Source organism: Anticarsia gemmatalis, chromosome 11, assembly GCF_050436995.1.
Source record: "Anticarsia gemmatalis isolate Benzon Research Colony breed Stoneville strain chromosome 11, ilAntGemm2 primary, whole genome shotgun sequence".
Classification (NCBI taxonomy): Eukaryota; Metazoa; Arthropoda; class Insecta; order Lepidoptera; family Erebidae; genus Anticarsia; species Anticarsia gemmatalis.
Genome location: NC_134755.1, coordinates 1,350,915 through 1,376,433, shown reverse-complemented (window position 1 = coordinate 1,376,433; position 25,519 = coordinate 1,350,915). Strand labels below are relative to the sequence as shown.

The 25,519-nt window shown below is 34.6% G+C and overlaps 1 protein-coding gene and 1 long non-coding RNA gene across 11 annotated transcripts; one reads left to right on the top strand and one right to left on the bottom strand.

The window, feature by feature from the left end:
* LOC142976412 (WD repeat-containing protein 44) lies at positions 1 to 25,519 on the top strand. 10 transcript variants are annotated; one of them, XM_076119750.1, is made up of 20 exons: positions 1 to 194; positions 1,649 to 1,814; positions 4,747 to 4,874; positions 5,675 to 5,763; positions 6,718 to 6,813; positions 7,473 to 7,655; positions 8,389 to 8,516; positions 8,795 to 8,909; positions 9,336 to 9,470; positions 9,918 to 10,011; positions 11,842 to 11,996; positions 12,473 to 12,611; positions 13,757 to 13,861; positions 16,724 to 16,840; positions 17,233 to 17,307; positions 17,832 to 18,033; positions 18,644 to 18,775; positions 19,414 to 19,800; positions 20,361 to 20,954; positions 21,507 to 25,519. In XM_076119750.1, the coding sequence occupies exons 1-20, from the start codon at positions 127 to 129 to the stop codon at positions 21,645 to 21,647; spliced, it is 3,249 nt and encodes a 1,082-aa protein (XP_075975865.1). In that variant the 5' UTR covers positions 1 to 126; the 3' UTR covers positions 21,648 to 25,519. The 10 variants fall into 10 exon arrangements, with proteins under 10 accessions (XP_075975865.1, XP_075975864.1, XP_075975863.1 ...); XM_076119749.1 differs by having other exon boundaries at positions 4,729 to 4,874; positions 12,488 to 12,611; XM_076119748.1 differs by having other exon boundaries at positions 4,729 to 4,874.
* LOC142976414 (uncharacterized) lies at positions 3,641 to 5,499 on the bottom strand. The gene is made up of 3 exons (XR_012959652.1): positions 5,106 to 5,499; positions 4,708 to 4,868; positions 3,641 to 4,393 (listed from the first exon to the last, which is right to left on the bottom strand). It is a non-coding gene; the product is annotated as an uncharacterized LOC142976414 (long non-coding RNA).

Below are 25,519 nucleotides of genomic sequence, written 5' to 3'. Positions count from 1 at the left end.
TAATCGTATGAATTTAGGTCTAACTTTCATATTTTATAAAAAAAATACATTTCTGTTAACGATAATGTAAATATTTTAACGATAAATTGCAATTTGTGTGTAGTGCCGTACGTTTTAAGTTTAACAATGGGGGACAGTAGTGATTCTGAGGAGTTTTTCGATGCTGAAGAGTTCACACCCATCAAAGGTTCCAAGTAAGTTACGAAAACGTTAAAAAATAATAGGTTTTCTGGTACTATTTCACTAAATTTTCTCGAAAAAGTTTCTCTAGGAACTGTTGCAAGTTTGAAGGTAACTTGCAGCTGCATTTTGTATGAATAGATTGTAGTTTTTCTGTGTGTAAGGAAAGGTGTTTTTTTTTAAACAGATGTTTTGTAGGTGCAATTGATTCGCGTCCTTGGCGTCACCGACTGTTTAACGCTTACAAAAAGCAGTCGGCCATCCATGCGAGACTTGGTTGTGTGACCAGAACAATGAGTTATTAGTCCAAAACATGATTGAACAATATGATGGTATACATACTAATTAGAATTGTGGCCCAGTTATGTACTGTATTAACATTGTTATTGCAGGTATTGATTGTTGGCAATTAATAAGATATCTATGATTAGTACTTCAGTTGAGAACACTTTTAATATGTTGTTTAATGTACATAGGTAAGGCTGTTTAATACAGTTTTTAATATAGGTATGTAAAAAAATTAACAATGCAATTTATTTCAACAAAAACAGCTTTTATTAAATATTATAAAAGTTTTAAACATCATATTGGGCATTATTTGAGCCATAGGTAGGTACATGTTAAATGTTATATACCAAACTTGTTATCATAGTAATACATATGCTTTTTTATATGAGTAATATTTTTTCCTCAGTATTGTTAATCATACAGGTACATTCAATTTGTTATCTATTATTTTATGTGATTTCCTTCCTATTACCTACCTGCAAAAGGTATGTGTACAAAAATAAAGCATTTTTTGGATAATATATAGAACTTCTTAATTTTGTTTAGGAATAACTTTACAACATATGATACAAGTAACAAAAGTAAAAATGAAAACAATTTAGCTAGTAATTTTTTTTAGAATACTTTCTTCAACTTACATCAGTAGATAACAAAATTAAATTTTTCCTTTATTTTAACAGCTATATAATTATTACTGGTTTTCTAAGATTAATAGCCATTAAATGCAAATAAGAAATGAATTTGTATTTCTTAAAAGTTAAATTATATTTTTTACAAATTCTCTCTACATTGTTTTCTGTTAAAGTGACAAAATGATTCTAAAGTTATACAATGTAAGTACCAAACAATTTGAGTCTCTATTCAGAAAATAATCATGCCAGCATCAATCCATTTCATTCACTGTACTCCTCTCCTATGTCACTTGTTTTTATATTCACCTTGCAGCAACATACTACTATATTCAGCCACCCAAAGTTATATATACATAAACATACATGGCCCATACTATAGCCCTCATTCCAACATCTTAGGTAATATACCTAAATATATAGAAAGCCACATCAAAGGCCTTCGGGTAGCTTGAACAACTTTGACACTAGGTTGACCACTAACCATACAATAAGAAAGAAAGGTAATAAATTAGATATTAAAATAACAACATGACTTCTCCTCCTTTCAGAAGGTCCTCACTATGCAAGAACATCAAAGTATTAGACTCTGGAGACAGTCAAGACAAGGACAAGGTGCCAAAAACCGAGTCCACCACACCCGCAGTAACCACAACCGTAGAGAAACCACCAAACAATGATACCACTGTTGAAGATGACAGGACTACTGTTAAAAGTGTAAGTAGTAAGCAAAAACAATATCTATTTACTCTAAAGTAGCAATGAAATTTACAAGGTCAGAAAATGTTTTGTGACACTGTAGACTTAACCTTTTCACCGCCAGAGTAATATTGAAAATCGGTGTTCCCCACGCCAAGCAATAAATTCCTTCGTTTATACCTACAAAATAATAGTCACGGGAAAAGTGTATATCGATAAAACTTCGATTAATTTTACGTGTTCTTATATTATGAGTAAAAATTGCATAAAAGTACCACAAAATTTTATTGAATTTCTCCCATGTGTCAACTTTACACTACTCAGTACTCATTACCCAAAAATAACAATGATATACACGAACAATTTGCATAAAAAAAGTACTTAATTCAAATATTTTATTCAAAAAGTCACAGCACTAATCCCAGTTGTGACGACACCTTTTGACGTTAAGAAACGCCACTGGCGTGGTCAGCGCTGCGATTTCAAATTTTGCCGCCTTATATTAGAGATGTACCAGTGTGGCAAGTCGGAGTGAAGTATAATATATCGTTACGTTTAATCATTCATCTGAATACGTTAAATTATAATCAATACTCAATTTTGCACAATTGTTTCGTACTCGTATCTTACGATTTTAATAAATGTAGAAATAAAATTTTCGTATTCATTACCGACACGTTTCGTCATGTACCTAACTAGCGACCCGCTCCTGCTTAGCACGGGTATTTAATAACAATATTTCTCCACTATTTCTTGAATGTAATATTATACATAAAACATTCCTTTTTAATCATTCTATCTATTAAAAAAACGCATCAATATCTGTTGCGTAGTTTTAAAGATTTAAGCATACAAATATACTATGTAGTGATAACATATTTCTAATATTGAATAACGACAAAAGTAGTAACTATACCTAAAAGGTACAATAAACATAGATAGTACGTATTGGCATGATAACTGTGTTTTTTTGTTAGTCCTACAACATTAATAATACCTTTATTGTTTGTTTAATGTATTCAAACAATAACTTACCTCTAAATCGTCACTCCTTAAAGATTCTGCTTCAGAATATGTAACATCATCTTCTACACCTTCTAACACTCTCAACAGCTCTTCTGTCGTCATTTGACTTGAAGACATTTTTGTGGCGCAGATGGTGTACGAAAAATTTATTATACACAAGAATTTATGTACCTATTATTAATAACGTATTGCAACAACACTACGAGTGTCCAGCAGCGCGGGTGACGTCAGAGCGCGCCGTCTGATTCCGTCAGTGGCGTACGAAGCACTGTAAGGGATTCCGCTAATAGAGATGCGCGAGAGTTGCCACAAAATGATCGATTTGCACTTATTTAGTCATGAGTTTATCACTAGATATGGTAGTTTTATTACATATTTAGGTTTGTATTGAATCTAATTTAAAACATATCAGACAAAAAATTTTTTTTTCAGAAAGGAGTGAAGTATTTCAATTTGTTTTCGAAATATTGCATAAAGTGTTTAGATTGTAGTCCTTTTCCTTGCACATCACTAGTTGACGCGTCTTCACGTCTGTGGCGTGGATTTGCGGGCTAAATTTATACATTTTGCATGATGATTTACTTTGTTTTTTTTTCAGGTACAACTGTCTAATTATTATATGTCTTTGTGTAATAATGTAATAAATATGTTTAGGTAATAATAACAGGAGAAAGAAAACACTTGAAACGTATTGTTGTATGTTTATTTTGAACTATAAAAAAGTGATATTTTTGACGTGCTATCACGTCGATGGCGTCGTGAGCGATTTTCAATTTTACGTCTCTTAACGTCCGTGGCGGTGAAAAGGTTAACGCAAAACCTATGTAAAATATCAATGCCATGATTAGTATCAAAGCATTGATATAAAGTAGGGGTGCATTCACGATAAGAGTAGACTCACATTATGATTGCATCCCAAAATTTAAAGAAATATCAACAAACAGTCTTACTTACATATTAGGTAAGACTGTTTGTTGATAAATTATTACTATATAATATTTAACATTTGTATCTCGCAGTCTCAGATTATATAGAATTTTTAAGTCACATTAGACAACCAAATGAATATTTAATGACATTTGTATTATCATAAAAAAAGGGTTTTACAGAGTTCTTGTAACTTATTGAGGATTACCAAAAATTTTATGTACACATTATACACATATTTTCTTTTGAAAAATACCAGAAAATGTATCATACTTTAAAATTTCAAGCAACAAGCTGTTACTATAATTTCCAATTAGAAAACGTAACAAATGCTTGACTGAAGTGTAGTAGGTAGTAATGGTCAGTAGCTGAAATACTACTTTTAGTACTTCCCATATACACTTTTAATATTATTAATAGTGTGGATTAAATTTTGGAAAAAATATAAACCTATTTTACACACATTTTGTTAAACATAGCATTAGGCTCTTCCTGTCACCCTTGCCTTGATGCTCATAATAAGAGCAAATCTTGTATTTATCCAGTTTTAAGTCTTGGCTTCTCGATTATTATCCATTATGCTTACTCTAATCATCGTGTTGTCAGTTGGTTATGTTGCATTCCATCATTCGTTGTCTCGCCATCTAAACCAAAATAAAATTTAAATGTTGCTTACCAAAGCCTAACTAGCGCCATCTATAGACTTTTAATAACAAAGAAGTCAAATTATCTAAAGATACAAAATTAAAAGCAAATAATCATTTTGAGTTTATTCGGCGCAATCGGGCAGCACAGACGACTTTAATGTACAAATTGTCAAATATTTAAAGCTGACTTGAAAATCTCTCTCATAGCCTGCTACACTTTGATCTTAGCCAAAAAGCCAAGACACGATACAGCCTAAAATATGATAAAAATATTACAATAAGAAATTATGTTTGTGTATTGTCATTCTCACCATATCAATTGTACATTGCAGCAGGGTTACTTTGTCCAGGTGGTGCAGGGTCGGCGGCGCTTCCAGGAGCTGCGGCGATGCATGCAGACGGAGGAAGACGATGAAGGAGTCACGGACGCCACCGGCTCCGTAGACCAGCAGACATTTACCCTCGAACACCCCTTCAAGTGAGTTTACCGTTAGTTGGTGTTTAGTTACAGCGTTAAGTAACTTTGAGTACCTGAATATAGCTGCAAGTTGCTACGAGGATTTTAAAAATTGAAACGTTTGATTTCGGTGACGAGTGTAAAAGATACGATGGATGGGCGTGGATACGTCTCTATCGCCCGCAGTTAGGTGTGTCCGAATATTAAGTTAATAAGCACGAGATCTATTACATATCTCAGTTTTGAGCTTACCATTTGAAATATTGCATTATGTATTCAAACAAGGCCGAGAAGTAATGAAACATTTTTACTATTTTTCACTGTATGTTTTGAAGTTGATATTGATTTAACCACACCGGGTTCGAACTCTTGCTTTATTATTATGGCACACTAAACTATTAAACTTTGCTCAATTGATTTTAAATTGTTAGAAATGTTTTTTGTCGGTTCTTATATCTTTTAAAACTGTTTTATAACCAATATTATTTTACTTGAATTAAGCACTTTTTGGTATTATTAAAAGAAGAAATTAACCAAAAATATGAATATAACTGAAAAATAGTGAATCATATTGTCAATAAAAATAACTATAAACAGAGCATTTATAAAATTATATTTGAATTTAAATTGCGATTAAACACGTTAACCTTTCAACTGTTAATGAATATTTAAATAAAACAGCAACCATATTTATACCCTTTTATAAAAAAAAACAACAGTTGTAGTTATAGAGTTTATTTAAGTTTATAATAAATATATCGATTGTAATACTATATTTATATAATATATTTAAAGTTGATATGTTGGTGTGATTGTTTTAGGATAATAGCTCATGACACAATGAGCCTGCAGAGTATGACGTCACTCGGTAGGATCGGGAGAATACTGAGCGGTGCCGCGGAGTCACATCGTAAGTACTCATATAATAATTAATTTGTTTTGTTTATCACGCTTGTTTTACCTGAAAGTGTAGGCTAACGGCTAGTTTCTTCATTAAAGGTAATAGCTAAAGTAAAAATTACATTCTTTTTTTAATGTAATTTTTACCCCTAACTTAACAATGTAAGACCCCTATACTGTGGCTCTTACTTTTGATGAAATAACTGGCCGTAAGGTATGTGAATTTAACACGCGTTTCTTCATGTACACAATAAGTCCTATGTTATAGGGAACGAACCTATTGCCGTATTTGATATGTTACATAATTTTGGGCTACTAATGACAATATTCACATTACATGGGACCAATAACTGTGAAAAGTGGTTGAATTCCAACCTGTCTATGTACACTATAGTGAGGGTGTAGTTGAGTGATATAGTATATTCGGTTCGGCACGTTCGGTTCGACAATATTTATTGAATAACAAAACCGGCTTAACTCACTCGTTCGGCTTATGCCGATCGGATTCATCTACACGTATTCGGTGTAGCCGGATGTTAAAATAAAGTGATACGTTGTGGGCTAAGTAATAATAGTCGTAGCCGAAATCAATCCCGCCTACGTAGATTTGTAGAATTGTTTCACAAAGTTACTAATTGTTGTGTAGTGTTAACACTTTCGCTTGTAACTGGATTAATATATTCAGTTGTATTAACTTTGATAATACATGTAACTACAATAGTGATTGTGTATAATGTTTGTAAGTTAAATTTAAAAAATGTTCATTGTTTTATACATTTTGGCTAAACATGCTAAGTATAACGTGTGAATCCATTATTATTTATTAAATCTTTGTCAACCTTCTTAACAATAATCATGTCAACTTTCTAAGCAAGCAAGCATAGTAACAAAATTAATTTAACAGAATACCAATTACTAAAACAAATAGTCCTATAAAAATCATATGCATTTGTCAATCAAATAGCGAACATCCGTGACACCGCGCCCGTACCGTCTGTATCATCGAGGGAACCTTCCACTCTCTCTGACGAACAACTCGCGGCCGACAGACCTCAGAATGGTAAGTATACCTTCAATATAAATATAATCGCTTGTGCTAACATTACTAATATTGTGTTATCGTTGATTCATTTCCTATTGCAAAACGAACTGTAATATTATAGTATTTTGTTTTATCTCTTTTATTTTTACGGCCAGTGTTTCTATGCCAGTGTGTGATTTGAATAATATGGGTAATGTACAACGACTATTTTGCTTGAGTACTTCTTTTCTACTGCTCTAAAACTGACTTCAAATTATGAAGGACTTACAAATAAACCGAGTTTCTTTATAGCTTTTCTTCTGTTTTTTCTTTGAAAACTATGTATATTTCTCGCTCTTACTAAATATCGTGCACAAATTATAACCAGATAATTTTCGTATATAAAGTTCTGGAGTATACGACGTGTACGTTCACGTATACGTTCTCAGAAATTAATAAGTGACGTATTAATTATGTATACGACTAATGCGTACAATTCTCAAGTTTAAACTTCAAGCATGGGCAAAAATATTTTCTGGTTTTCCTGTCAAGATATTTTAAGTGATTGGCGGTTTATACAAGTCGAAGGCTCTTTGCGCCGTTGGCCAGGGTTTAATAGGATCCAAACAAATGGTACTTTGCCGGTTAGAATAGCTACGTTTATGGTACCAGGTCGTGATGTTATGTGTGTGTGTCAGTGCTAGGCAGCATGGAGCCGGACGTGATCGCGAGCACGAAGGCCAACAGCCTGAAGGTGCAGCGCGGCGGCGGCATCGTGGCCGTGTGCGCCGAGCCGCGCCCGCACCACGCCACGCACGCTACACACGCTACACACGCCACACATCCACAACCTGTCGCCCCGCCACGCAAGAAGAAGAGGAGTAAGTCTGCTATAAGTGTCAGTAAACAACTTAAACAATTTCGATACATCATAATGAACGGTTTTTCGGTCCGATTGTAGGTCGACGGCGAGGACTATTGCGCTCGATTGCACGTTAGATAAAACAGTCAACCGAGAATGCTTCTGAATCTACGTGCAGTTTGCTTTCTAAACATCTCCTTATGTTCAAGTTGTTTAGCGACACCCGTACAACATGTATAGTACTTACTATTAAATTGCTTATCGAACATAAATTTGTCCGTGTAACTAAAAATAAACGTTTCAAAATTGAATAAATGTATTAAATTAATACGACTAATATTAATATGTGAATGTTTCTGAACATGTTTGGTGGAAGGCTAGTCATTTAGGCTTTATTTCCTCTTACGCTGAATCGGTCACGCACCGTGCCTATGACATATTCATAGTCATCAATTGAGGCGCCCATAGCCAGTTGCGCTCACCGGTCGGTAAACGATCTGTGGGTTAAGCAACCACTGGCGCGGTCATTCCATAGATGGCTGACCGCATAGTGGTATTTGAGCAGGGCGTCTCCGTGCTTCGGAGGACACGTTAAAAAGTCGGTCCCGGTGGTTATCTACTACGATAACAGTCGTTAAGCCACGTCAAAGGCCTATCGGGCGGCTTGAAGAACTTTGACACTAGGTTGACCACTAACCATACGACAAGACAAGAAGAAGTCATCAATATTCATGCATTTGTTTGTGTTCTAGATAAACTGCACAGTTCTGCGTCTCTGTCGACGGTGGACGGTGACAACTTGAGCGTGTGTACGACAGACACGGACGAGTACCGATACGTGCCGCGACCACTCACTAATCTAGATAATGATATTGTTGATGTAAGTAATTAGCACTCATAAATAGCCAATAATATGTTGAAAAATAGTTTTAAAAAATCGACATACAAAGGCAATATAACTTTCCTGTCCCCTAAGTAAAATATGGGCACTTGGCAATACGTGAAGACGGAAGGTGAACCAAAGTAGTAAAGGAGTAGCGGCCATGTGACATCGTAAAATGTGTAGGACTGCAATGGCTAAGACAACCGCAGGATCGTAAAAAGGGTGCTAAGGGGGAGGCCTATCACATAAATCACATAATATGTATTTTGTTGCAGCCGTCATCGTCAAACAATATGAATCAATCGATGGCACTACCCAGTCCGGCGAGTACTATAGAATCACTCACTAGAGAGTTCCAAGACTCGCTAGAACTATCACACTCTAAGTATGGTAAGTTAAATTTAATATTGACTTCTGGATACAATTTTAATTAATAAAAAATAATGCAAGACTGAAGAAAGCGTCCAGGTATTTTTTTTTTTTAGAAAAAGTAGAATGATTTCAATCATCTGAATGCGAGAACCTGTATAGTATTTGATCAGCCCCTAAAACATGTGAGATGTCCATACATCATTCCTTAATTATATTTATTTATCAATGGGATGATTGAGTACATAACTCATGAATAGGACGTGGAAGCGGCTGAAAAAAGTGATGGTGAATCTGTGATTCATGCAGGAGAATGCTGTTGATGTTTTCAATCCTTTTTCTACGAAATCAACAAAAATCACATCTCACGTGTTTTCAAACACATTATTTTTAACATGTAAATAACTTGAGTCTTAAATTTTTTATAAATTGTGTTATTGTTTGTAGCCAGTGACAGATCATCGGTGAGCATCCACGAGTCCCGCTCGTCGGAGCGAGCTAGCGAGTCATCGCGCTCCAGCACCACACAGTCGGCGAGACATCGAGCCCTCGAGCCCACACTAGACATTAATGATGTTAAAGGTACTAATAAATAAAAGAAACTGGCTTCTTATTAACATGTTACAAGGCAAATTGTGGATGCTGTATACTTTCTCATTTTTAAAGATAGAGATGAGATGAGATTTTTTTTGAACATTCTTGTAAGCTTTAATAATTTTCGACAAAATCGGACTTATACCCTTTTTCTAGAGGCACAAAAATTATTTCAGAGGAACTTCATTTCTTAACCCTCATGTCGGTGAATTATTTGAAAAAGTTAATATTTAACTTTGCAGTATTTGTACTCTCGTATGACGTAGACGTATTGTGGACACGTGTACGTAAAAATATATTCGTTTGCGTACACGTACTCACACACAAGTCAGTAATGTATGTCAGTATGATAACTCGCCTTAGATTCAAAAAGCATTTTTTGATGATATAATGCTTACTTTTACAGAAGTATGTGATACAAATTATTATTTGCAGCTGATTACATGTCCCGTACAGAAGAAGACCGTGGTGTTAGAACTCACAGTGAAGGAAGAGGCACTCAGCATTCTGCAAGACCTTCAAGCGCAAGGTATTCTTATCATACTTAACCTTTTCTTCAATATAACTAATTCTCTAATATCTGAAGACTTTATAAATTACATTACATTATACGATTCTATAATCGTGCCTAAAATACCTAGGATGGACGTGTCTCGAAGGTTAAAGAGGTTTTGTTTTTGTAAGAAAAAGGGCCAGGGCTTAAAAAGGAGACTTCCTAAGTGCTTGTTCACGTTGGAACTCGCGGGCGCGGTGGCGGTCGCGAGCGCGGGGACGTGGCGATTTGTGTTCACGTTGGCCGCCAGGCGGGCGTTTGGCTCAAACTGGCTCAAACTGGCCCGCCACCGCTAGTTCGACGTGAACACACACGAACATCTTCACTTGTTTGATATTAGCGCGAGCGCGCCACGCGGGCCGCGCGCGACGCCGCTAGCTCGCCCGCGACTTAGACCGCGCGAACGGTTTGTACGTGAACACTTCGGTACATCGCCATATGTTTGATATTTCGCGACCGCGCCCGCCACCGCGCCCGCGAGTCAACGTGAATGAGCACTAACGACATGACCACTGAATCAATTATGTATTCCCTGATTTCGTAGGTTCGATTCTTATGAAGTATAGGAGAGTAACCTATATTGAACCACTTTTGACATTAGATGAAATAACATCGAATCCCTTTAAGTTACAAAAATATAAACTAATTCATAAGATAACATGGTTAAACAGCTACACGATATAAAGGTATAAATATTGCACCTCAGTTCCAACTAGTGAAAAAAAAGGATTTTGTGGAGGCTGTCCTTCGGTCCAAATAACGTAACTGGTACCCTTATTTGGACCACTAGGTACTTAAATCGTACCAAAGAAAACCTATTCAAGAAAAAGCAAAGCTATTTAATAAGAATATTGATTTATTTGTATTCTTCAGTACAATCAGCCTTAAAAAAGTACTGTTCTAATTAACCAGCCTTTTGGAATCACAATATTTAACAAAATTAGCAACTTATGTTAAAATAAACAATTTAAAGCTTCTCAACATATTAATTCAAAGTTAACAAAAATAGTTATCAAAAATCATATAATATAAACTAAAAATTAGGAACTTCTAACTGAGTAGGAACATAATTATCTTTTTGCCTCATAAAACAGCTATCGAAAATCATATAATATAAACTAAACATGAGGAACTTCTAACTGAATAGGAACAATTATCTTTTTGCCTTATTTAATTGGAACATGGTCACATATCCGGATTAGAGGTACAATTCTCATGACACCATCTGTAAAATATATATACACCATCAATTAAAAAATTATTCAAAATTTTCAATCGGTTACATAAACTGGACCGGTACAATTTAAGTAACTCGACATGGTACAATATAGGGAACAGTATAATTTTACAATAATTTTAAAAATAAAAAATAACCTCTGCACATGAAGTATATATTAGCTATTGATCAAAAATAATACATATCGACGTAATTTTTTTTCAGATTTAATTATATTATTATACACCTTATTTAATGGAAAACTCTTTAGGCAAAACACGAAAAAATAACATGCACTCAGTCCAAAAAAGGTTTTATTTTGTCTAAGACGTTGTATCTGTCCGGCGTGCTAACAAAATGGAGGAGTGTTGGTGGCGCTTTAGTCGAGTGGTTTTATGTTGACATTGCAAAATAATATTAATAATTACTAGGAAATACAGACGTGGTACAATTTAGGAGCCAGTACAATATAGGTTACTCTCCCCTATATAAATATTTGGGTTATGTAATTTGTATCGGTAATCCGCTTCTGTGTAAATTTTCTATATTGAAAGGTTAATAGTGATAATATTGTAATGCTTTTTTCCTAGACGCAGTAACTCAGACGGTATGAGCGGCTCCCGCCGACGGTCAGCCGGTGACGAGCAACAACTGGGAATATCTCTACGAACCCGCACCACTTCCGGCAATCAACTCACTGATATTGAGATATTGGAGCAAGTTACTGTACTCAATCTTGATACAGGTTAGTATTCAATATTTCCTTTCTATAATAGTAGTTTCTCTTGTAGTAGTAAATTTGTTTAGTAAAAGTGTGTATATTGACGTATCTTTATTCTCACCCAAGCTTATTGTATTCATTCGAATGAAATTTTTAATGTTCACTTTACCATTTACATGATAAAAGAGATCTCTTCAAAGTTCATCCTTTTTTACTTCCCTAAAAATTATGGCACTAGTCGCATTCCTGTAAAGTTGAAAAAGGAATTTAATTCCTTGTATGGTTAGGGGCCAACCTAGTGTCAAAGTTGTTCAACAGCTGATGTGTGAATTCCGACCTTTACGTGCCCTCCAAAGCATGGAAGCACTCAGTTCAAACACCACTGCTCTTGCTCATCTATAGAATATCCGCGCTAAGTTTGCTTTACCATACAATACTGCTCTTCCTGTCTTATTACCCCCAAATATGACAAAACATCTATATAATAATAATAAAGTTAGTCCGTATGTGTGTAGGTGAGCGCATGCCGCTGAGCGTGGCCGAACACAAGCTGCCGCAGTGCATCAACCCGCTGAGCCTGCACATCATGAGGCTCACCTCCGAGTACATCGGACGACCCAACGATGATGATAACACCAGGTACGAAACGTATTATATACACTACCTGTCGAGTCGCTTACGACTTTATAACATTGAAGTGTTAAACGTATACGGTCGCTTGTGAATTTATAACATTAAAGTGATATGCGTATACGTTCATTTACGACTTAATAAAATTAAAGTAACATACGTATACGGTCACTTATGACTTTGTAGCATTAAACGTGCGATTACAAATTTGTGATCGACGTTTCGCATGAATATTTTATAAAATAATAAGTAAATGTGATTTTTGAACTAAAACTTGGATAGACCAAAATTGGAAACCGTTTTTGCTCTAAATTGCAATCGAAAATCTACATGATATCATGGATTTAAATCTATGCTATTAGTAGTAAGATCTAATAAATTGATCTAAAGTTTGATATGATTTTGAGTGTGATGTGCTAATAAAAAACACAAATTGGAAACAAAGATTTCAAAATGGAATTAAGAATGATGTCTTCATAAATATCTAGAATGTGTGAATATTTAAGTAAGCCTGTTCTTCAGTAGTTTTAGTTGTATTCTATCTATTTAATAATAGTTTAAGAATGTGAATGATTCTTGTATAAATTGCATCTAAATAGATGTTGATAATATTTAGTCGCATGCTAACTTATAGTATCTTTATCTTGCACACTACTAGAGGAATAAAAAAGGTTATTTTAATCATATTTTGAGCTAAAATAGGGGATTTTGGAATTATATCTTTTGACAAAAGATTGGAGGGCTTAAAGTACGGTCGACTATGGCAACTTTACATTGTAGTGTTTGTTTTAACCTATAAAAGAATGTAGTCATTTTCATTGCAGAAATATTTTGTAGATGTTGCGTTTTAGATGTGTCATCTTTTTCATAAAAGTTGAGATTAACAATTGCGTTATCAATGAAGTAAAACTGGTTTGTCATTTACTAATATATGCCACAGTTGACCGTATATGGTTGAACATAGAAAAGAAGATTTTAAACCATTTCTTTGGGCGTATACAGGGAGATTTTAAAACATATCTATAGACAAAAAAGACAGTCAATTTTCAAAACGGGGGATTTTACATACGTTAGTACATATATTAGTGGGCTATTTTTTCAGCACATCTTTTCTACTATCACACAAAAAGGCTAGAACGTCAAGCAATTTTCAGGGTTGATATTTGCAGACGCGACTCAGTGGGTCGTTGGTGGCGGGCGCGCGTGTCCGTGGCAGCCCTGGCTCTCGACCACCGCGCCTCCGACCTCAGTCTAGCGAGGTCCCACTTGTGTTACTAGGCTTATGATTGTCGCTTGTGGGCTAACTTGATAGGTTATAACGACATTAAGACCTCCAGATAAGTATCAGATAGCTTACCTGATAGAACGTTGACTTAGTTTTCGGATATTTTGCTGTTTTGTTATCATCTTAGGTTATCTGAAACTTATTTGTAAGCTGTGAAATTGGCTGAAGAAGTAGGATAAAGATTGTAAGCATACTTGTTAAATGTTTGACGACAGCATACAATGGCTAATAGATATGGCGCTTTTTCATGCAATGATGTTGAAAGCTGTAGTTAATACATTGTTTTATATTACTTTTATGAGACTAATATTATATTTGTGAGTAAGATCTATATCACTTGTTTCAACGTTCAAGGAAAACATTGTATTGCAACCTTGCATGCCTGAAAGTTATTTAGAACAGTTCTTGAAAGTATGCAAAGTCCCCAACCCGCATTTGGCCAGCTTGGTGGACTAAAATCCTGGTTTTAGAACGGTACCAATAATTACTTCGTTTAACTCGCCAGAGCAAACTGCATATTTGTATTTCCACCAAAATGGAATTCCAAAGTATGCAGTTTGTGCTTGCGAACTTAACGAAGTAATTATTGGTAAGTATTATTGTTCCGCTCACGGCGGAAACTGGGTTAATGCCTATTACGCAATCAATCCCTCATTACGGAAAGAAATCCTTGCCCAGCAGTGGGGGGTATATTTTTTTCTTAATGATATATCGTTAAGTGTGTTTACATTCTTTATCCTGTTTTGATAGCTTCTCATTACTTGACGTCAGCGATACTATCTTGAAGTTGCTTACATCATTGATGATAGGAATTATGCCGATTAATGCCGATCTTGCCTCATTTCCATTTGTTCGCTTAGATGCTTCAATCAAATTTCATGAGTAGACAAAACCTGATTTGGCAATATCAGTCTTTTAGGCCTTCGAAGTCTTATTATTCGCACTGATTAAAATCTCGGTCAAATTTGTTTATTTAACATTATTTGAATGACATAAATCTATTATTTAATGATTAATGTCGTTACAACCTAGTGAGAAACCATTTGAAGAGACTTCATGCATTATTCTGTTTGCCAGTACTCTAAACATAACTTCAATTTTAGTAATGCTAAGCTATGTTTATGTCGCTTGATTTCACATTAGAATACCGAAGACATGAGATTTATGCTTTACTCAAAATTGAGAGTTGTTTTATTAGTTTGATCAAGTAATGTATGAAATCTCTGTTAGCCTGTTTCTTTATATTGTGGGGTTTTATACTACAGGTTTATACTACACAATTGTTTTGATTTAAAATATCGGTTTTTTATAACAAAGAATATAATTATAACCTGCACCAAATATAATCGTAAATTATTTTATAAATATTGTGGAGACTATATTTATTTGTAATAAAATGCACGGTTTTGCACTAATAGTTATTAAAACAAGAGTTTTAAATAAGTTGTGTGGGCTGTTAAAATTGGTCGAAGGGTTTTGTGATCACTAATTGATTAACAGAGTTTTCTACTTGATTTTATAAGAAGATATCAATAAATTAATATAATTATAATAGAGAAGAAATCTTGGGCTTCGCAAAGAGCTTGCGTTGAATATTATTCGACTAGATTGCAGGATTTTAGTTTTTTATTATATTCTCTAGCTATTATTGTCTGCTTTATAGCTAAGAAAATCAAATTAGTTGTATATGTTGAGAGTATTTTATGTTTCAATTTAGTAATACTATGTTTTTCACGTATGAAACATTTGTAAGTGCTTGTATAATAAGTTGGTTCTGTCTTACGTCTGGGTTCATTCATGATAATGTTTTTTTTAGAATTGTGTAAGAGTACGTGTTGTCCGGGAAATTGCAATTGTGTATTCAATTTCTACCTTCATTTTGATTGGTAGTTTGGTACTTCATAATAATTGATGACCAAAAGCGGGTGTATTTCATGCACCTCTGTCTACGATTATAACAGGCGTGATATAATGTATGCATGTATTTTTATTGACGCCATTGTCATAACTCACGAGGAATCAACTTATTTTATTGATCTACAAAGAGCTACTTTGAATATGTTCGTATACTTTGTGTCCATTGTTTGCATATTAGTTAAAGTCCCGTACAAGATAAAAAAAGTACGAGAGTTGTTAAATATTTGTGGGAATATCTTTGTTTTGGTTGGTGAAATTGGAGGACTCACACAGTGTGTCACGCCAGATAGCTAGCTTTAAAATGAATAGTTTGCACTTTAAAATGATTTATTATCTAATATCTATCTTTAATACAATGTCTGCTTCTGTATTCGCAATAGGTTATACAAAATATTTGATAGAGTTTTTTTTTATTTACTTGTGTGAATTGGTCATCTTCAACGAAAGCTTTGCTTATACATCACTTTTTATTTTGACCATGCATTACTAACTTGATGCCTAAAAATATTTTTAACGCCATAATCCCCAACCCGCAATTGGCCAGCGTGGTGGACTTAAGGTCTAACCCCTCCCCCATTCGAGAGGAGACTCTTGCCCGGTAGTGGGACCTTAATAGTTTGAAAAAAATTACTAACGTACGGTTATTATGTTTTTGGCAAATTTGAGCGGTACATGGTGTAAATAAAGCGATTTCATTTAATTTCTATTACGACTACAAAACAAGCTTATTTTAGGCATATTTTCGACGCTTTTTCGTCCGTGCGTGCACGTATACGCTCGCCTTCTCGAACTAAGTTTGAATCATGCCAAACTAAACTCATTTTAAAGTACAAACTATCATTTTGAAGCTTGATCATCGTTGAAATAGCTAGATTTATTTAAGGTTGATATAATTTATATGTTTTGTTGTGTATTACAGAGAGACGGATGAAGAAAGCGAAAGCGTGTGCGCGGGCGGCGCCGAGGATGAAACTAAAGAGATGAAACGTGAGTCTACAGACAGACAAACTACTGGTATTAAGAGGAAGACTGACAAGTAAGTACAACTTTACTTAAAACATTGTATATTAGGAAGATTTTTACATTTTATTAAGCTGTTTCTTGGTAGTTTGTAATGTTTTGTGTTAGGCATATTAGTCTTTTTTATTTAGATTTTTTTTGTTTGTGTGTAGATTAATTAAATTATCCAAGAATGATAAAACTAGTTAAAAAGCAAAACACGGCTTAGTTTTGGTGAAGGACAGCCAAAGACAAAGCCTCAAATTTAATAAGCAGTTTAAAAAAGTTATTTAATTTTAGTATTGTTTATGGGGTAAAAATAATGGACATTTGTTTTCTTTCAAAAAGATTTTCTGGAATTACTCTTATTCGAGATCATTTGGACTAACGTAAAATTCGTGGAATAATAAAAGGTGTGTCTGACTATAGGCCAACAGCAAAGCTAGTGAAATCTCACTCTCAAGACAACATAAACAAGAAACTGACACATGACATGAACTTCAGGTGATATGTTTGACGAACTAACATCACTAATAGGTTTCTCTCATGAAAAAGAGAAAACTTACAAAATAGTGAATCTACGCCGGTTTAATGCTTATAATATGCGCTGTATGTCTCAGAATAAAGGCCGTTTTACAGCTTCTGGATAACGGTTAAATAACTTATCTGCTAGATACACAGAAGTGGTGAAACCAGACCTTATTCTTACTTTGATTTTGTTATTTCGCATTACACGCTTCATTTACTAATTAGTGTGATGAGAAAAAAATAGTACGATATAAATGCTTTTTAAAACTGTACTGGATATCAAAGCGACGCTTATTTAAAAACTTATTGATTTTTTTAATCATGACTTTTGAAACAATACGTTTTCTTGGCTGCCGTATAAATCGATTGCTTAAAAGATTAACTGAGTTTAATAAAAAGAGAATAATAAAAAGCATTTTTTGAGTGCCATATGACATTAACAACAATAAAAAAAATGTAAACAACATTTCATTATACAAAATCCACCCTTCCCCCTCCAGACTGAAGCGGTTCTTCGGGAGTACAGTGAAGAAGACAGTAGACGCGGCCAAGTCTCTCGCCCAGGAGGTCTCCCACGCACGACATAAAGAAGACGTGGCGGACATCGCTGATGATGTGAGAGGGGAACATAATATCAAGTTGAAGGCATCTAACTCGCATAAAGGACCTTATGACTTTGATGGATGTGTTAGACATGTTCAGGTGAGATGCTGTTTATTATTTTTGTCGTTTGAAATTGTGTTGTTTAGACAACTATATCATGGTAACTGTTGACCATGAGGTGAGGCTTTTTTTATTTGATTCAAGAGTTAGGCCGAGTGCTTTGTACTTTACTCAATATTAGCCGGGAGCCTGGGAGCTTGCCACGCATATAGCTATAGGTTTACTACCTATTTATATACGTCTGTTATAACCGAAGATCTATTATAACAGACGGTATATTTCATACACTTCTGACCACTCAGAAGCACTCAGAAACCTATTGCCATTTATCGGGTACGTTACCCAACTCTGAGCTACTATTGAGAAATTTCCAATAAAAATTAGCAAAGACCTATACTACTAAAGTATTTAGAAAAATATTAATTTTAGTTTAAGAAATATGTACGCTTAATGCTTAATATTTGCATGTCAGCTTCGTGACAAAATATGTGATACAAAATTTATTATGTAATCCACCTTTTGTTTCCTACTTTCTGTAATTTTGTATTGTATTTGTACTTTACCCGACCTGAAAATCGAACTCGAGACCTTAATTATGATCAATTACTATTTGTTTGTTTAGTAATGTTATTTTTATTTGTGTGTGCAGGAGATGGGTTCAGGTCACTGCGGCGCGGTGTGGTGCTGCAAGTTCAGCGTGTGCGGCCGCCTGCTGGCCACGGCCGGCCAGGACAAGCTGCTGCGGGTCTGGGTCACCAGGGACGCCTACCATATGTTCCAGGTATATATCACTAGCAGTAGTAATACGTTTGAACAACGATTTGAATTAATAACGGATAATGTGTGGCCTAATCCATACTAATATTATAAATACGAAAGTAACTCTGTCTGTTACTCAATAACGCCTTAACTACTGAACCAATTTGCATAAAATTTGGTATGGAAATATTTTGATACTCGAGAAAGGCTACTTTTTACCTCGAGAAAATGACGCATTTCCATGGAAAAATTCAGGTGGCGGACGAAGTCGCGGGTAAAAGCTAGTAGTGAGATAGTTTGAAAATCTTTATACAGGGCGAATAAAATAGGTCAGGCTGACAGTCAGACAATAAATACCTTAATTAATTGTCAGATAACGAATTTTTATTTAAAAGCAATAAATATAACTGCATTCACGGCTTGTTAAAAAAAATGTGGGTGTTAATGCTCTCATTAACCAGAAATCGATCTCACTTCAGTCTCATTTAAGGTTGTGGAGTAAAGTACAGGCTACTTTCTATGCACATATTGTCACAAAAAAATACTAACAAAAAGATAATAAAGAGATCACACGAACAAATTTCCAGCCACCAGTATTAAATATTCACAAATCTAAACCAGATTATTCACAAATAAATTAACCAAAAATCTTCTTCACAGGACATGCGAACAAAATACAACGCGGAACAGAAATCATCACCAACACCTTCCCAAGAGTCCCTCGCGTCACTCTCCGCGCCTCCCCCGAGCCCAGAGGACCAGCCTCCCTTAGGTCCTTCAGCGCCATTCTGTCCTAAACCCTTCTGCGTCTACTCCGGCCATACATCAGACTTACTCGACGTGTCATGGTCGAAGAACTACTTTATTTTGTCCAGTTCTATGGATAAAACGGTCAGGTTATGGCATATTTCAAGAGGAGAGTGTTTGTGCTGCTTCCAACATATAGATTTTGTGACGGCAATCGTGTTTCATCCGAGAGATGATAGGTACTTCTTGTCCGGGAGTCTGGATGGCAAGTTACGGTTGTGGAATATTCCGGATAAGAAGGTTAGTGAAAAATGTTTTTCTTTTTACTTTATTTTTGGTATTATCATTATATTGTTGTTTGTCAATTTAATAAGTGAATTTTTACTTTTACCCATAGTTTTAAATTAAGCTGGTTTAAGTTAAAGTAACGTAAAGTTGAATTGATTTTGGACTGCCTCCGTGGCGCAGTGGTTTAGGTCACCACGCCGATACCACTGCATCGGGAGGTCGTGGGTTCGATTCCCACACGGAGCAATTATTTGTGCGATCCACAAATAATTGTTTCGGGTCTGGTTAAAGAAGAAATCCCCGCGACACAAGAGCAATTCTTAGTACGGGAGTTGTCTAAAAAAAAAAAAAAATTTTATGAAAAAGCTATTTGTCTGTTTTATTTCTTAATTATATTGTAATTTTAGTCAGTGTTTTTAATGATAATAAACCCGTCATATACACTTGTCATATACAATACATACACGTCATATATATAAGATATAACTATGCAACTATTGACAATAATTGCATAATTTTAGTTTCTTAGTTTGCAATATGTATCAGAATTCTTAAGTCATTTAAAATTCCAGGTAGCAGTATGGAACGAAGTAGACGGCAAAACAAAACTAATAACCGCAGCAAATTTCTGTCAAAACGGCAAATTCGCCGTCGTAGGCACATACGACGGCCGCTGTATATTCTACACGACCGACCAATTAAAATATCACACGCAGATCGACGTGCGATCCACTCGAGGGAAAAACTCCACTGGCAGGAAAATCAGTGGCATAGAACCTATGCCAAATGACGATAAAATACTCGTCACTTCAAACGATAGCAGAATACGACTTTACGACTTACGAGACTTAAATCTTTCATGTAAATACAAAGGTTATGTAAATGTTTCCAGTCAAATAAAAGCGTCGTTTTCCCACGATGGGAAGTATATAGTAAGTGGGTCTGAGAACCAGTGTATATATATATGGAAGACTTATCATGATTATTCCAAGTTTACCTCGGTGAGGCGAGATAGGAATGATTTCTGGGAAGGTATAAAGGCACATAATGCGCTCGTTACTTGTGCAGTGTTTGCACCTAATCCTGATCATATGATTAGGATGATTAATGAGAGGGAAGAGGAGGCTAAACTCGCGAATAAGGATGCTGAAGAGAAAGAGGAAGTGGTGAGTGACTTTGCTTTGTTTTGTCTCTTTTTTTTCAACTGTACACACGGTTTATACAGTTTATGACTGTTAAAGAAATGTCGCAGCTCTAAAACAAAAGTAGGTACCACAAAAAAATAACCTTTTTATTAAAAGTAAATATAAAAAAATACATTTAATGGGGTATAGTTTATTTAAATACTTTTATTTAAAGGAACTATGTATTTTTTTGAATATCAGGTAGATTTTAGTTGCCGTTTTATAACCATGACGGCACGTATGCTGGTTTATGGAGCACCGTTGACTGTGCTGCGGGTTCGACTACCATATAGTATTTTTTTTCTTTAAACATTAATGGTTATTTTTAAGACCTTGAAATGTTGTCTGTTAGAACTTGTATTTTATGACCATAAACTGTTAGTAGTATTTAGTGTATTTAGTTTGTGTAGCGGCAGTTTTGTTTACAATAAGAATTTATTTCTTTGTTAATCTAATGTAGGACGTTGTTTTAAATCGCTTTCTATCACACCATTACTGAAATATACTCTATAATATTATCTTTTCTATCTACAGAAGGGCGCAGAAGGTGGTATGGTGGCATCATCACAGACAGGCCACGTGCTCGTGAGCGCTGACTTCAACGGTTGTATCAAAGTGTTCGTGCACAAAGCTAAACCCAAACACAGCTCGCTACCGGCCTCCGCACTCGCATGAACGAATACCAGTTTCAAGTGATTAACTAAAGAAATAACACCGAGTGAAAGTAAGTTTCATGTAAATTGACTGTTCGTGGCGCTATGAAGTGTAAATTATAGTTAGTACTTGCTTAACGATATACCTACTGATTGCGAAGCACTGTCGGCAGGTACTGGGTATAGGTGTCGCCAATTTGAAGAAAAAGGTGTTTTAGAAAGCAACCTGAACGTAGACCCATTACAGAGGACTTTCGGTTGACAGTTCGGCCAAAAGTCCTTTTCGTTGGAGTCGGCTTCTAGTGTCACCGGATTCAGCTGACAGTACACACTATATCATAATTTTACATAGAGCCGGGAGCGACTGCCTATCGGACCTCCACAACCCAGTTACCTGGGTTTATAATACGCGAAATTGTTCTTGTTTGGCGGCACCTAAACGACTTTCTAAGTGGCGTTAGTGTGTTTATAAGTGTCAAACGTATTAATTTTAACAAAGATTTCAGATATTTCAATATCTCCTACTTCTATAACTGGTATAAAAAATCAAAATAACAACTACTCTTAAATCTTAATGATAATCAATCTATACTTAATAATTATTTTACTTATTTATTGTTTGAAATTAATTCTAACACACTAGCGCCATCTTAGAATTATAGATTACCAAATTATGAGGAAAAATATGTTGTGTCTCTTTCTTTCACATTGAGAGGACAGAGATACACTATATCGTTACAACCAATAGCTACTATTGGAAATACAACCAGGTTTATGACAATATGAAACAGAAACTCGTGACAAATATAGTACAATATTTGTTCCGAGTTTTAACATAAGTTTCACGACATATTATTATAAAAATATTACGAAATACTTTGCCGTGGGTTCGCAATGATTTTAACTCACTACTGTCCCACTGCTGGGCAAGGATCTCCTTGAGTAAGAAGGAGGGGATTAGGCCTTAAGGTCACTCTGGCCCTTAAAAACTCACTATTCATAATTAGTTCTTTCTTTCGGCTTAAATATTTTACGTCACATTTCTATACTCATTATTTAATCTTTCGGTGGCTTAAGCAACTTTGCTTTAGACACCTAAAAGTAGAAAAAAAATACACGCCTTATTTTCACGGGAGTAGTTAGTAATTTAAGAACCACCAATGACTACGATCCCTCTAAATTTATTTAGGCTACTCTTTCTCCTACCCTGATGCCGGTTGCGTGTATCGACCGCACATTCAGTCGTACAATATAAAGAAACGTAGTTTTCCAAAAGTCAGTATGTTTGTACGCTCGTTCGGCCGTCGTCAGCGTAAGAGGAAAGGAGGCCATAGATTATCGTAAAACATATCTAATGACCCACGGCAATAAGCCTAGAAAGGCTATATTTCGACCTAGACTCGCTATAGGCAGCCAAAATAGACGATTTAAAATGTAGATATGAAAGTCTACCCATAAATGGGAAAGACTAGATACTACTAGATATTAGTGTTCGAACAAAATGCGAATGTAATTTATTTTAGAAATTAAATGTTGTACCTTTTTTCAGTGTGTAGAAGGATTTTCTGTCCGAAATTAATATTAGATATGGAACTTCCAAAATGGTTTTAGTATCACAAAACTACATTAAGAACGGGTAATTGAAAAACATAAATAAAATATTTATGTTTTCCAAGTTAATCATCACAATATTATATTTTTTAGCTCCATGATAAAGTAATTGTCATCAAAAATGGTCAAGGTACTCGAAATAGTTCGAAAATAATGTTGAAAAATAATACAGATTTTTTTGATGGTAAAACTTACATCTTGTTATCGACAGTTCCGTCAGGCCCGGTTTCACGACTTGATATCTATCAGATAACCCAGCAGGGAGAATTTTGAAAGCTGTTTTAAACATAACTGTCATTTTATTCAGCAGCTAAGTTATCTGGCAAAACTGAGAAACTGGCCCTAAGTTTTATTAGCCTTGTTTATACTTGCTAAGATCTTTCACAATTTGAAAAAAGGTATAACATTTAAATGTATAAAAGAAATGAAGTCGAAAATATTTTTGATTGATGAAATGTTTGTGAATGATGTCTTGTATCGTGATTACGTAAATCTGTATGTTTTTGTGTTAAACGCATCATGTTATACGTTGTAACCTGTAGATATGATTCATTTTATAATCCGATCGCAACTCAATTCCGGTGGTAGTATAAAAAGAAAAATTATATGGTTCGATAGCTATTTTCGTGTAATTTTACTGATCAAATTATTAAAATTGTATTGACAATACAAAATATTTAAAGATCTTTTAAATTATAGTTTTAGCCTCGTTACGTACAAGCGGTTAACCGCGCGGTTACAGTTTAAAATGCAACCGCCTGATATAATTATAAATGGTTGCTTATTTCCGTTGCTAAGCGGTTGCATAATCAACCCGCGCGGCTAGCCGTTCCCGCAGTTAACGGGTTAACCGCTAATGCGTTAGGGGGCTTATTGTGTTTATTCAATAATTAAATAGACAATAATTATAAAATCCTATAATTATATAAAACAAAATGTACTAAAAAAATACACCTGACATTATTTTTTAATAATGATCTTTGTAAAGATTATTCACAAGCACCCGTTTAATAAAAATATTATTAATATAATATCAAAGAGGCTATGAGGATGATGCAATAGAAAACTCATATCTGTAACAATCAATGCAATAACATTATACTCTTTTACGCAGTCGGTTAACAATCTCATGTTTGTTGGTTGCAATCGGATATTAGATTTATTTAATAAAAGCACGATCCATCATCAATTATATTTAATTTTAACACGTTTATTTATCGGTAGATGGTATTTTTTAAAACGTAATAGTTTGAACCAAAATTAGAAAAATATGATTTCTTTGGGACTTTAATTCTTTCTTATTTCTTCTTATTGTCTACAATTTCGAAAAGGTCACGTGTCATGTGTTTGTATTACGAGATGTGACCTTTTCATAATCCATTATAATATTATGTATTGCTTATTTCTAAATTCTTGTGTCATAAAAAATATTTTTCTCAGCTATTCATAGCAGGTTATATAAATCGCTTTATTTATAAAATACTCTTATTTTCTCGGTTGTTATCTTTATCAATATAGAACATAGATCTCTTCGTTTAGTTATTATATTAAACGCATATTTTACTCTTATGATCGTTTCGCCAGTTATGAAATTAAAGGTCTGTATTAATAGAACTTATTAGAACGACTTTTGTATATCACTGGTTCTTAAAACCATGTTTACAATTGATACTTATGTGATAAACATACCTAAGGGCTGTTTTCATTGGTTGATAAGTTAAGGGTTAACCCGTATACGGGGACTACCTGCATGTGAGCTAAAGACCAATAAAATTAGTCAGTCGATCTACACAAAGCATTCAAGGACTCCTTATCCTTCTACTAGCACTTCTGACATTAAGCGTCGCCACTCATCTTTTGTACCTAGCATGCCGGCGCTAACGACAAATGAAAACAGTACTCGCACGCGGGCCCTAAGGTATGCGTTTACAAAATCATACGCACCCCGCGTATACATACGCTAAGGATCAATGAAAATGCGCGCTTAGGTTTCTTAACCAGAAATTGCGGTTTTTCTTCATTTTGTCAGATGTATTTTAGTTTTTTTTTACCGATAAATATTCGCCTATCTATGTATAATATTATATTTTAGGCTGTGTTATGTACTTTTACTTTGGAGATTAAACAAAATTATGTATTAAGTTCTTGCCTACGAATAAATATTGTTATATAATATGTTATAAGTGTACATTAGTGTTGTATAAAGATCATGATGCCATCGTAATTATATTGGAATATATTTTTAAATCGCATTTACCTTCATGAATAAATAATCGTTACATA